General features: G+C 33.6%; 1 protein-coding gene across 1 annotated transcript in view; it reads left to right on the top strand.

Annotated features, from left to right (window-relative positions):
* LOC101895461 (uncharacterized) overlaps window positions 1-15,733 on the top strand; it is a 122,775-nt gene that overhangs the window by 10,938 nt on the left and 96,104 nt on the right. The window contains exon 2 of the mRNA XM_011296967.3: window positions 12,422-13,781. Coding sequence (XP_011295269.2) covers window positions 12,713-13,781 — 1,069 coding nt within the window. The 5' untranslated portion in view covers window positions 12,422-12,712. The remainder of the gene's footprint in view (window positions 1-12,421; window positions 13,782-15,733) is intronic.

The raw sequence follows: 15,733 nt of genomic DNA, 5'->3' as shown, positions 1-15,733 counted from the left end.
CTTGGTCGATATATTTATGTTCGTCCGTCTGTTCATGTATTTTTGTAAACAAAGTACAGGTCATAGATAAAACATCTGCACACAATTACCTCCCACTTTTGCATTTATCCTCAGATCTGCTGAATTATTTCCTTTTCTGTAATGAACGGATAGAAAATCTTTATTCACGATTAAAATAACTTTTGTTTTAATTCCATCCGATAACCCTCCTCAATTCACAAATGTATAAACCATCATTTATTTTATGCAAATAGATATATTTAACCTGGTAATACCTATTATAGATAATGTGAATTGTATTCGATTTTTACACTCATCAAAGCAGAGAGTGTAAAATTGCATTTACTAGGTGCGATAACAAAAACAAAAGGCACACACTCACACACATACCGAAACAAAAGAGGATGATTTGAACATATGTTCGGGATATTTTTACCTCAATTTAGGCGTTTCATGAGCTGTGAACCTTGTGTTGTTGTTGTTTTCAGTTTTTGCAAACAATACTACATTTAAAAGTAAATCAAAATAAACATTTTAACAACGTGAATTTCGCGGCAAAAAATAAACAAAACGACTGACGGTGACGACGACGCATCAACGGCAATAATAAATTGATGTCGATGCTGTTACTTTTGTGGATGCTGGGGAGGGTGGGAAAGTGCTGTGCGGTGCTGCTGATGATGTTGATGTTGGATGCTTATTAGGAACAGCTATATATACTTGATTTCGGCATTTGAGGCAAACATGAGGGCGCACCAAACAATCGAAACATTAAAGCATGCCAAGTTTCTTTTTTTTCACGATATTCATTAGCATTTTTTTTAGTTTTTTTTTTTTTTTTTTTGCTTTTATAGTATTTGAAATAGTTTTTTATTTCTAGTCACGAGTGTGGGATTTGTACGTTCGCATTTTGTTGGCACCTATTTTTAAACTGACATACCGAGTGGGCATTGGTGTGCGATTTGTTTATCAACGACTCTACGCACTAAATGAGCATTCAATCATTTTTAGTAGGGCATAACAGAAACAGCAGATATTACACATTCATTTACTTGAGAGTAATTACTTAAGAATTTGTAAAGGAGTGTACCCCTACAGTAGGTAATACTGATATATTATATATAATATAACTCTTGTCTTAAATTCATATCTGACGTATAATTTAAAGATGTGTTTTTGAATCTTTTTTAAATACTTGCAGATATTTATGAAACCCTTAATGGGGTTTTTGGAAAAAGTCTGCAGTTTTCAAAACAAATCTCTTGATGCCGAAATTCCTGACTATTGGAAATTTATCTTTTCAATTTTTTTTATCAATTTAGAGGTCTAAATGGTGATATCCAAGAAAATATGTTGGGTAATAATATAGAAAATATTTCAAATCGGTCAGTGCTGATATATGGGATCAATATTGAAACGTGGGCCATGAGGAGAGTTATAAGAAATTTTTTTATCCACAAAAAAAAAATGGAAAGCCAAATTTTTATCGATCGATATTTAGCCGCGCCTAATCTTTATTACCCTCCCCAATTTGGAAGGAACATACAAAAATGAAAAAATTCCTTTGAAAAATGTTTAATGTTTGGAATATCTGGTGTTGCAATTATATAGGGCTATAAGAAAACGTGGATCCCTATAACCAATTCTCTAATAAATTTAAAAACAATTATGTTGAAAAATAAGCTAAAATCATCTAACTATACGAATATATTGTACTGTATAGGCAATTTGCTTTCATAGAATGTAGTACCCATCATGGTACAATGAAGAGAAGGTAGGCCAACTTTGAAAAAATTGCAACTATAGAGGTCTACCTGTTTGGCTTGTAATGTCAGAATAAGTATAAAAACAATAAAAAATCAAACAACTTGTTGTATTTATTTTGAATAAATAATTGAAAAACGCGATAACTGAATGAAAGGTCAGCACTTCTTTTCAAAATCATGTACTGTATACCTCTAAAGGATTATTTCGCTACAAAAACTCTAGATTTTGTCGATGCATACATTGAAATAAACATTTTGAAAACACCCGAATTTGAATATTTTCTGAACAATTTTTTTGTTATTGAAAAGAAAACACATACATAAACAAATAAAGATGACATATTAAGCCAAGAAAATAAAAAAATTAAAATCATATGGTATCATAGCCCTACCTTGATATCATTGTACCATGGTACCCATTATGAACTCCAAATATCAAATTTGAAACAATTCCGGTAACAAGTGTGACACAAATCATCAAAACTCCGAATGTCTGGGGACACCGGTATGTGGGGGTCGTTATACGAAGACCTGTACCTGTAGATGGAATGTTCTGTCAGTGTATAAAATTATGCTGAAAAATTTAGCTCAAATCAGCAAAATGCCAAAAGCACAAATTTACAATTCTGTTCTGACTTAAACAACCCAAATACCTTAAACTGCACAGTACAATTCTTTGGGGGCTATATCAAAACGTGGACCTATATAACCCATTTTCAATACCAACAATTCTATGGCCCTGAAAAACATCTCTCATCAAGAATATATATTTATTGTGGGGTCCAGAAATCTTTTTTCGAAGAGTTAGAAACGGAATGATAAACTTAATATACTTTTCACAGAAGAGCCAATATGGTTGGGTAGCGATCGAGACTTTCAAAATTATGCGTATCATGAGGTACCGATATTGATAGATTTTGGTACTGGTGGGGCTTATATCCCTTAAGAACCTAAAAGGTCAAATATGGATGTCTTTGTAAAGCACCAAGTAAATGGGACGCCTATAACGATTACGTTTCTTTCAGACTACCTCCAGCCTGTCTATTAAGACTTTCCAAACTCTGTAGATCTCTATAGAGCCTTTATAGATCTCCCCCCACCTAGTTTGTGGATAATAATTACAGACTTCCTACACCTCAATTATATATTCTGCTTCTATCTCGTATTTAAAGAATAGCTTCAGTTCTTCCATGCAGACTTACTTCAACTCATCTGCAGAGTCAACTGTAAAGATTTTATTTAACATTTATGCAGAGGACATTTTTGAGAAATCAGAATCGACATATGAGTGTTTTGGGGTCTACGATTTCTATAAAAATTTAGAGTCAGTCTCCACAGATTAGCTGGTAAATCATTTGTAAACAATCTCTAGTTGATCTGTCTCCAGTTCAAGTGGAGAGCATCCAATTAGTTTTCGAAATTTGAGATGTTCATATTCTCATATGGGACTTATGATTCTTCAATATTTAGACCATGTGATGGGAAGATATCAGAAGGAATAAATTATTATTGACCCTCTTTTTAATCGGTTTAATTCTGATATATATATATATATATATATATATATATATATATATATATATATATATATATATATATATATATATATATATATATATATATATACATACATATATATATATATATATATATATATATATATATATTTATTTATTCTCGCTTAGACAATCTTTTTCCCTTCCAAATAAGCTAAAATACAAAATCATGGCAGATTGGAATAGGGGTTACCTTTTGATGGGATACTTTTTCTTGTCAATCTAGATAAGTATTGAAAAATAATTGAAGAAGTAAATATGTTTTTTTTTTTTTTTTTTTTTTTTTTTTGGTTATTTCAAAACTCTTAAAATTTTCGAAACTCGAAGAATATTTAAATTTTCAGACCCAAATAGCTATTTAGAATCCAGAAAGTGGAAACCTAACGGAAACAGAAAACTCGAGCCTGATAAGGTCCTCCGTTTAAGCGTTATGGTTTCTCCACCTAAATTTTAATAATCAGATCATTTTCTCCGACGTTAAAGTCATATATCGTCCTGCATGGAACTATTGTTTAGGGCACCCAATGAGCAAAACATGATTCAAAAATTGCAAATCATTCCACTTATAGGAGACGTTAATAGAATAGTCATTTTTATGAGATGGTCGATAAGGTCAGCAGAACAATAATTTCGACTGGTTACTACCACTTTTTGCAGAGTATGTTGAAATAATTAATTTTGCTAACATCGTATCAAATATAACACAGAGCTTTTTTTAGTAAAACAATATAATCTCTATTTACATTCAATATCCTTGTTAGATTTTATTATTTGCTATAAATAAATTACACATTTCTCTTTTCATATGTTTGTTTCCCATTCTTTGAAACAAAGAAAGTAAACTCCTTTGACTTGAAGAGCTGTAAACATGTATTATACAATCTGGTTCAAGAAAATGATATCAATATATTTACAAATTCTTACTTACAGAAACTATATCCAATAAGGCAAATATATATTTCTCCTTTAGTCATCATTTATTTGATTTGATATTTGATGTTCAAACAAAAAGTAAGAACATTAAATGAGTTCTCGTTTTTTTTTACTTAGAATTTTTAAATGAATTTTAATAACCTAGCTGATAGCCTTTACTTCCACATCATCATCGGTATCGCTTTGTTGACACACTTGGGCTAATGACGTTGACAAAATTGACGAAATAAAGAAACAAAATTATTCATCAGTTAAGGAATCAAAGTCAAAAGTCAGATGGAAGTAAAAGATGCCGCTGTAACAACAAAATATGGAGGGAGGAGGGGGTGGAGACAACACCCATTGTAAGAAAACAAAAAGCGCACTCAAGGCGCTGGGGCTTTTGCTGCCAGTCTTACTGCTTACGTGTGTGTATGTACAATATTGTTTTCTCCCCAATATTGTCCTATTTATAAAGAGAGCACAAATTCTCATGAATAGTTTGACAACAAACATTTTTTTGCCTCTAAAATAATGCAGACACTTACACACGCAGACACACACACACATATTCATCAATGCGGTCTACGAGGCAGTACCAAGCAAAGAAATTGGCAAAGTGAGTGTTCACTATGTGAACATTTAACTATTCATACATACAGGCACGTCCATGTGTATCTGTGTGCACTAACTAATAGTGGTATGCAGCCAATTCGTTACATACTAACAAATGCATAGAAAGTATCTGTCTTACCGCAAAAAAAAATTTAAAAACATACAGATATTCATACACATACACACACCCATACACACTTCAGCTCGCATATGAACATGTATTAGCCAAAACATGCAACATGGTATGTGTGATGTTTTTATTTTCCCTAAAAGCATTCATGCGATAATGTTTTTTCTCTGAACCGATAGTATTTACATATATTTCTGTGAGTATTTGCTTGTGTGTGTGAGTGTTCGTTTATTTTCATGACTAAGGCACATTGGGTTGAATTGAATTCGTAAGAAAAATTAATCTGATATTTATTATATCACATTAATGGAGAATTTAATATTATTGCTACAGCAAATAAGTTCCGGGTATAATTAAAATCTATTTATATCCTTAACCTATTGATATCCTTAATCGAACAGAAATCTTAGAAAAAGGGAATACTTCACATTAAGTTATACCATGGAAGCAATACATGGAAGCCAAGTAAATGCGTGATTCTAGACTAAAAGCTTGTTTACAGATCAAAGCAAAGTGAAATGTGATGTAGACCTAAAATGAGATTTTATACCAAACGTTTTACTACTCATGGATATGACAAGTTCATACAACAGTTTCAAATGTTTGTATAAGTTGCAATATTGTTATCATTAACCTTTGATTAATATGTTCCTATTTATACCCTACACCACATTGTTGTCAGGGTATTATGTCTTTGTGCATTTTTTGTAACATAGAAAAGGAAGTGATATAGAACAATAGTTCCTTTTGATGATCTGCATAGAATCGAATTCTGAGTCGATTTATGTCTGTCCATGTATTTTTGTATACAAAATACCGGTCGCATTTTGACCGATCGAGATGAAATTTTGCAAAAATTATTTGTTTGGCCCAAATGATGAACCCTATTAAAATTGGAGATAATCAGTAAAAATTTAGATATAGCTTCCACATACATCTTCATCCGTTTTGCTTTTAATGGAGCACCAAACGTTTTATAGTAGTCCAAGTTGGGAGGTATTTGGTACATATGACCAATTAGAGCTTAGAAATATGTATGTCAAATTTGGATAAGATATAACTATAGTTCCCATATATAATCTTCATCCGATTTGTTGGCTTTTTCCTTCATATATATCTTTATCCGATTATAATTTTTTGTGCATCAAATGGTTAATATAAGTCCGAATCCAATAAATTTTGGCATATACGACCGAATTTAGCCTTGAAGAAAGTGTATTAAATTTGGTGATAATCGATTCGCATACAGGGTTATATAAAAAAACTGCAACATAGCCAAACGCCATAATTTTTACATTTTCTTTTATTTAAATTTTATTGAATGAAAGCAGAAATGTCGGAAATAGCATCAAATTTTAGCAAAAGTTTAGATTTGTTCGAATTGATCATCTTTGGCACGAATTATGGCTTTCAAACGGCCAATGAAACCGTCCCACGCTGCCCGAATGTTGCTCTGCGGTGTTTTGGCCCATTCCCGGCAAAGCGCTTGCTTAAGGTGATCGACACTTTGGTATTTTTAAGTGCCAACCTTGCTTTCCAAAATACTCCAGACAGAATAGACCAACGGATTGTTGTCCAGAGATTTTGGTGGCCATGAAGCGAGGAACCTCGCGATCATTTTGTTTGTTTACAAACTGCTGGACAACGAATGTTTTCTCATCGCAGTACACCACTTTCGGACAAGCGAAGCAACTCTTTAGATTTCTTGAATCTATTTTTTCTGTTGCGGTGTAAGTTCTTGCCCTTTTTTGAATTTCAATGGCTTTACCCCTAACCCATTTTTTAATATTTGCCGAATGGAATATTGCGATATGTTCAGCTCACGAGCCTTTTTTCGGTCACAAGTGGCTTCTTAATTTTCGAACCATTTCTGCTGATGTTGCCGTTTTCTTCCGTCCACTTCCTTGACATCGGGCTACGCTACCAATATCACGAAAACGAGCGATGGCACGAGACACAAAAGATTTATTCACATTTAAATGCTGGAGTGCTCTAACGAAAGCTACTTGTGGTTTTCCAGCCAAATATAATAACTTTTTTTCCCGAAAAATTCTCACCAAAATGCTTCTGTACGCTTGTAAACAATGTAATGAGCTGTCACTGGAATAATTTTAACAGCTGTCGGACGACTGGATTAGAAATGACAGCAGTCTGAAGTTAGACGCAGTTTTTTCATCTCACCCTGTTTATGCAAATACAACAACGTTATGACAAAAAAAAAAGTATTCGACAAAAGTAAAATATGATCGATTCTAAAATCTTGATCCTGCCCTAAACGAGGATAGCATGTCGAGAAATAGATTATGCTTGATTTTTCTACTCCCAGGTGTGTTCCCGAATTAAAATTTGAATAGAGGGTAAAACTCGAATATGGGACATACCTATCCACTCTTTCTTCCACTCAGTTGCGAGAAATGCTGAATTGAAGCTTTTTTATTTATTTTTTTTTTTTAAGTTTTCAGAACATTGTGAAGCAGCAAAATGATTTCTCCGTGTTGTTTCAGCTATATTTTATATTAAATATTTTGCAATAAATAAATCAAACATTCGAATTCGAGTGGAGAATTAAACTCATGTGTATGTGTTTTATATTGGGGGTTTTGTCAAAATACCTATATCACTTTCTGTTCTTCTTTTATTGTGAAATATGCAAAACAAAGAAATTATATAAAAAACACTTAACATCATAACTTTCGACTGATTGGTTATTTTCAAAAAGGTTACAGTTCAATAAACTAAGTAGTTTAATAAATAACATTGCCGAAAACATTTTGGATATTTAAATAATTTATTAGCCAGATGTACATGAGGCCCTTAAGAGCAAACGAAACCAGACAAAATAAAACTCTTAAAAATTTACTGCAGAATTTGAAAGTGTGATGGAGTGCAGCACACACTGGCTGTAAAAGCATTCTTTTAACACCTTCTTCAGATAAATTCTTTTCTCAAAATTGATATTCGCTGACATAGGAGCGCTTAAATCGATTACACAGTCACACAATGATAATATGTCAAGCTGTATAATCACCTCAATGCCATCCACCGACATAAGACACTTATCTTAAAACAAAAGAAAACCCATATGCCTCAAACATTTCAATTTATTTATAACACTGTATCCAATGAACCACTGTGTCCTATTATCCCCCCAAATGCATTCATGCACACTTTCCCTCACGCCATAATATGGTATGTGCTTGGTTGCGTCTAAATATATACTACATACTTATGTGTATGTATGTTCGCCACATTGACACTATCTACGGGCAGGCATCATCAGCCCCAGCATCGCCATAGCCGCAGTCATTGCAGCACGAGCAGAAGCGTATTTTACATGTTTTATTAGCATAAAAGAATTTTTGGGGTTAGTGAACTATTTTAAATTTATACATCGTATCAAAGAAAAATACTATTTCGATTTATTTTTAAATATTTTTGTTGCAAATGAGATACGAAAATAAATCGCGTTGATTTTTTCCCATAGAGAACTCGAAAATAGAAATTACACCATTTGTTAGTTTGTTGTCTCTATTTTCGTTGCACCGTGTGTGCATGTGTGCGTGTGTGTACATGATGTGCTGCATTCACTTTTTACTTGATTTCTGAATAAAAAAATCACACAAAACTAAAACGACCATGACAAAAAATACACTTTGCTATTTATTTTTGCGAAATTAGTTTTTTTTAGCAAATGCAATAAATGTCGGTTGCACAAAAACCATTTTCTGAACAGTTTAACACGTTAACTGACTGAATGACATCGTAAATGAATTTAATAAATATTCGGATACATAAAATGGATAGTTGAATACTTTTATTGGGGTTATAATTTGTTTTTGTTTTCTGGTTCTGTAATAATAAAAAAGTGAAAAAAAAAACTGAATTACTTGCCAAACTAATGGAGAATACATATTTTTTGGTTGGTATAGGACGTAGGGACATTTCAATGGAAATTTGTGGAGAAAAACAATAATTGCAATTAAAATTTTTATTCATAATTTGAATTGCCCATTCAAATTAAATAGGTTAACAATTGTTTATTATTGAGTGCAGTGAGGTTAGCTATAAAAAAATGAAGGAAGTTATTCCATATTGTGCTCATTGAAAAATGTGTGTACTCACATTTAGAGTAGAAGAAGATATTTTAATGTAAGCGGAGATTTGCTCTATAAATGTTGCAAATGTAAAGGGTGTTTTTTTAAGCCCAATAGAATTGTAAAAAATAGCACAAAAAATTAAATATTAATTAATTTTTTTTTTCTTTTATTCGAAAGAACAATATGTAACATTAACATTTGAAAATGACTTCGGGCATATGGGCACCGCTGCTGTTCTTGACGAAGTGCATTCTTGATGTCCATTTTTTGGCCACTTTTTCGAGCACTGCTGGCCGTAAGTCACGAATAACACGAACTATGCTGGTCTCCAAGGCGTCAATTGTATGTGGTTTATCAGCATAAACCAGTGACTTCACGTAGCCCCACAGAAATAATCGAAAGGTGTCAAAGCGCACGACCTTGGAGGCCAATTGACAGGTCCACTTCTCGAAATCAACCTATCGCCAAATTTTGATTTCAATAAGTCGATGGTTACGTTCGCCGTATGGCACGTAGTGCCATCGTGCTGAAACCACATCTCCTCCGGATCAATGTCATCCATATTTTTAAACAAAAAATTATTGATCATGGTGAGGTAACGATCTCCATTGACCGCAAAGCGAGCTCCGGCCTCATTTTTGAAGAAATAAGGTCCGATTATGCCATCAGCGTGAAAACTGCACCATACGGTGCATTTTTCTGGATGTAATGGAGTCTGTAGGGTCTCTTGTGGATTGGTCTCACTCCATATGCGGCAATTTTACTTATTAACAAACTTGTTAAGCCAAAAATGCGCCTCATCGCTGAACACAATCTTGCAACAAAAAAACGGGTAATTTGCCAACTGCTCTAGAGCCTGATTTTCAAATTAAATTTGGATAATTTCGTAGCGTCATTCAAGCGTGAGTCTATTCATGATGATTTGTCAGAGTATACAGAAAGAAATAAAAAAAGTTTCATCAAAATTTCATTTTTTGTGACACTTTTTACAATTTAAAGTTTTATCTAGCTTAAAAACACCCCTTATATGAGAGTTGTAGTCAGAACGTACATTTTACCGATTTAAATATATACTTTTTTATTCGATATAATACATATAATTTTATACACAACTCTTTATGGCTAGAAAAATTATACATTTCATTTGATACGAATCATTTTATTTATTTTTTTTTGAACGAAATCCATTTTTAGGCACTTTTAGCGCATCCTCACAAGTCCCTTTAAGATGCGTAGAAACTTCTTCTAATATCTTCCCAGTGGAGGGAGGTTATTTTTGATGTAGATAGTTTCCTACCGGAGGAGATGTCATCCAATAAGAACTTCAAATACCTCACCTCAGTTCTATGAGATCTGTTAAATCATCAAAATAATGAGATTCGGCAACATCAAACACCAAATTTCAAACATTTCCATTGAAAAATGTGTCAAAAATCACCCGAATGCCGAACATTGATCTGCATAGATAAGCCAAGTTAACAAGACAATGCTAAAGAAAATGGAGTCCAAATACGAACATTGGGAAAATTCTGTACTGGATACATATGTATGGAGGCTATAACAAATTTTGGACATGTATATACAATAATCTGCCAGAGAAAATAGTACCAATTGTGAACTCCAAACACAACTTTGAAAAAATTCCGCTGAAAATGTATCCGAAAATAAATATGTAAAATCGGGAGATACCTGTATATGGAGTCTATGCCACAATTGGAAACTATATGTATTTATTTACATATACATTTTCTGTTCTCTGGGAAACGATTTACAGACGGTTGAAAAAGCATGAAAAAAAATCCCAAAAATTACCTGATTCGGATTGTACCGTTATATTGGAGGTATACAAAATCAAAGACCATTTTCCATATCAAAAATTCTAAGGACCTAAAATACTTATTCTACTTAAAAGTTGGAGAGATTTTCAAAAACAACCGGATGGACGAACGAATAGGCATAGATATTCGACATAGAAGATATATGCTTTTTGGAGTCTAAAATGCTTATTTCTAGGACTTACAAGTTTAATGATATTTCAAAATATACTCCATTGTTGGGGGTGTAATCAATCAAATCCAAAGGTGACGTATATAGATAACTTTCCTGGTTCCTCCTCCCAAAAACTATTCTTCAAATCATGAGAAGAAAACGTAGCTATTCACATCTCTATATTATTATCCGCCTGTATCGGATCACATCATCCTATAGCTTTATTATAATTAACATCTCTGTGAAAACATTTTCGAAAATATACGCTTCAGTTTTCCATGGACTTTTCTTATATATGTCCAAGCATTTCACATTTTGTCCAAATTTGGTCAATTTGAAGTATGTCTAAATCTTCTGTTATCGAGCGAAAAAAGAAAATCCAATTAATTTATGGAATCCCTGTGACTGTGATATTTTAATACTTTTGGCCTCAAAAATTCTAAATAATCGTAATCCTGCTTATATATCAAACTGAACTATACGTTCTGACACTTTTTACATCCAAAGTTTCTGCTCTTCAAATGAATAAAACTTTTAATTTTGGTTCTCACTAAAATAATATTTGACTTTAGAAAATTTTTCAAAGTTTATCCATATTTTGATATAAGTCCCACATTGCGGAGACGTCCGATTCAAGGCGTTTCGAAGATTCTGGCCAACTTTCACAGTAGGAGTTCATAATTTTTTATTTTTTAATTTGAATAGGTAGGACTTACCCCAAGAAACCGTTTTAATTTAAATTTTTGAATGACTCTCAAACTCATATCGAAAGAAATAAAATACAGTTTTTTCAATTGAAAATATTACTTGAATTCTGAATATTCTCACCATTCACTTCATAAGTAAAGAAAACAAATCCAAATATTTTTAACAAACCCCCTCCCCCCTTAAGTTTTACTTTACCACCAAACTAAAACATGACAAAAATTTAAAAATGTTTTACCGTTTCGCAAGCCCCCCCCCCCAAAAAAAAAAAAATAAATAAAAAAATTCTTAACTTAAGTTGTATTCTTGTAGTATCCATTATCCCTGGATGAATATTTTAAAAATAGCTTAAATTCCACAATAAATGTTTGCCATGGCTACAGACATAGTGAAGCACCTTTAAAGGGAATTACAAATGAATGATTTATGAAATTCTCCGAAACTAATCTATTTTAAATGTCATCCCTCCACACAAATGGGATTTTCAATTTTATGACTTAATTTTTTAAACTATTTAATTTTAATGGCAAATTTAAGATATAATTTAAGGAACATAATTAAGAACTCAATAAACACACACACATATGACAAAACCTAAGTAGCTAAACAATAAAAAACGACAACAACAACTAATTTGAAATGTTTTACAAGCACAGACGAATTATTGTTTAAAAATAATGTCAAAAAAATGCCTTTAAATAAAATAATACAACAACAATGAAAATGAATGGAATTTTAAAAGCGTACCATAAAAAAGAAATGTACATTGTAACTAAACAAAGAAACAAATAAAAGAACCCATCCAAAAATATCCAATTTATTTGGTGTTGCACAGACGAAGAACAAAAAACGCTACGGCTGGAGCAAAAAACCTCAAAAAATTCCCAATAAAATAAGTGAACGAAACTGAAGAAAAAACGAACAAAAACACCAGAAAAAAAGATGTATGTGGAACATTTGACAACAACATTTTGGTTAGTCTGTCTGACATTTGTCAGCATACATCAGCAGTGCCATAAATTAAAGAACACAAGTGTCGAAGCGGCCATTGTGCCCCTGCAACAGCGACCAGATGTGGCTGGCGGCCTGCTTTCACGACAGCAACAAAAAACTGTGGCCCAACGTCGTTTTGCTGGGCGGCCAACTGAGGAAGTAATAGGTGACGTTGAAAACCTAGTTACCGAAATAAACAAAAAACTTGTCCAAAATGCATCATCGACGCGAACAGACAAAGAACACGACTTGTTGGCGGAAGTCATAAAAGAAAATTCAATAAACAGCATTTCGCCCAGTGCGCCAGAGGAGGAGAGCACTCAGCTCGGTGTCAATGCCAACCGTAATGAGGCAAATGCAACCAATACCATGGTAAATCATGTCACTAATTTAAGAAAATCTAGAACACTCAGCGACTCCCTCGGCGAACACAAGAGAGTCCACCTAAAGAGTATTAAACAAAAACCACCAAAGATTGATGGCGAAATTTTGGTACAGGACTTTAAGGAAAATCTACAACAGCTCTTAAAGAGCCACGCCAATGATGATAAAAGGAACCACAAAGTTGGTACCAATGGCAACAGCTTTGGCTTCGGCAGCAGCAGCAGCAGCATTAATAAATCACCCAACGATAATGCATATCTTATGGCCACTTCAACCAGCTCAACTATAAAGCGTGCTGTCTCCTCACTACCGGTTACACCACAGCCACGAACCACTTCAATGGCATATCCGTTCTCCAACTATGGCTATGGCAGCAGCAGCAGCAGTAGTAGTAACACCAACGCCAGCAACAATGGCCACAGCTACGGCACGGCGAAACAACAGCCACCTTTGGAGCGACGTCACATCGTGCCCGAAAAATTGCAATACACCAGAGAGATTACCATCAAACAGGGTCGCCTTATGGGCATTAGACGTAATTTTCATCCCTCTGCGGGTATACGTGATGTTGATCAATATCTTGGCATACCATATGCTGAAGCTCCGGTGGGCAGTCGTCGTTTTATGCCACCAGGTATGTATGTATGTAGTAATGTGTAAAGCAAACAAAAAAGAAAGAGAAATCTTGAAACCTTATAAATATGTGGTCACATAGATAACAGCAAAAAACTGAACTCAAAAAGGCTATTCTTTTATGGAACTTTGTATGCATAAAGCTACATGGCTAATTGCAAAATGGACTATGTAAAGGAGGTTTTTTTTTTTTTTTTTTTGAAAATAAATATGCATATTCAAAAGCATTTTTAAAATTCAGTAACATTAGTACAGGAATTTCCAAATATACCACAAAAATGTAAAAATGCTAATTGAATGTTGTATTTATTTGCATTGTATGTAAATCTACATGCACCATAGACCCTATTAAAGAACTGACTATTATATAATTTTTTTGTTGAATTGATTTTAATTTGGATTTGGAATCTTTTATATAATTACTCCTTAAGTGAGTAAAAATATGATTGGCCGGTTAAAAACAATTAATTTTTAGTTTATTTACCATGAATTATTGTGCTCTCTATCAAAAACTTAGAATCTGCAACGACCGAATAACCCATTAAAAGGTTAAGTAATAAAACACACCAGTGGGTAAAAATAATAGACTAGTCCTTAAAATACAAATCTAATTAACTTAGCTTTCTCATGACCAAGTAATGAGTTACGACGACACAGAGCGTGCCCGTCCGATTAAAATTTCGGATAAGACTTGGAATCGAAAAAAAAAAAAAAACTAGTAAAAAGCAGCTAAGTTCGTCCGGGCCCAACTTTTTTGAAGGAATTTTAAAAATTTCAAAAAAAAATGTCTAAAAATACCGCTCAATCGAGGGAGTACCGTTGTATGCGAGCTATACGATTTCTTGGACTTACATATACAATTCCCTTCCAGACGATAAAATACTCAGACAATTTCATTGAAAAATGTGGCTAAAATCATAGGAATACCGAATATCGGGACGTATTTTATATAGGGGGAATATACGATTTCTTACATACACAATTTTCTGACATAGGTTATAGTACACATTACGAGCTTCACATACGAAATTTGAAATAATTCCGGTGAATATTGTCCCTTAAATCATGAAAACGCCGAACATCGGGAGGTATCGTTATATGGGTGTTATATGAAGAAGTGAGCCGTCGTATACAATTCCTTATCATAGGCCCATTACAAACTTTAAATACGACATTTGAAAAAATTCCAATTGAAAGTGTTGCTAAAACCATCAAAATAGCGAATATCGTGGAAGGCGTACCGTTGCATGGGGGGTATTCGATATCGTGGAGCTATATAGACACTTCTCTTCTAGAGGATAAAGTACTCAAAAGAAACTCCTTGTGTACAATTTCAGAAAATTCCATTGAAAATGTGGCAAAAATCATCAAAATACCGAATATCGGGGGGTACCATTATAGGGGACCATACGATATCGTGGACCGATAAAGCCCATCTTCGAACTTGACCAGACAAAAGACTGATCTGTGCAAAATTTTACCTTCCTACCTTAATTCCTACTGATGATCACAACGCACAGAGTCGTCAAAGAATTTCACGTTGATCTAGATATATGTACAGGGTGAGATAAAAAACTGCAACTAAGTCAAACGCCTTAACTTATAAATTATTTTTTTTTCTAATTTTATTGAACAAAAATTTCGGAAATAGCATCAAATTTTCGAATACGTTTAGATTTGTTCGAATTGGTCACCTTTGGCACGAATTATGGCCTTCAAACGGTCAATGAAACCGCAAACCGCTGCCCGGATTGGTATCCGGAGATTTTGGTGCTCATTGTGGGCTGGAAATGAAGCGAGGAACCCCACTTTGTAACCATTCTTGTTTGCCGCGTGCTCAGTGCTCAGTGGTCTGGAATGCTGGACAACGAATGATTTCTCATCGGAAAACCCCAAATTCGGCAGTTCACCACTTTCGGCCAAGCGAAGCAACTCTTTAGCTCTTTTGAGTCT

This window comes from Musca domestica, unplaced genomic scaffold, assembly GCF_030504385.1.
Source record: "Musca domestica strain aabys unplaced genomic scaffold, Musca_domestica.polishedcontigs.V.1.1 12, whole genome shotgun sequence".
In the NCBI taxonomy this organism is placed as follows: Eukaryota; Metazoa; Arthropoda; class Insecta; order Diptera; family Muscidae; genus Musca; species Musca domestica.
This window is presented reverse-complemented; position numbering and strand designations above follow the sequence as displayed.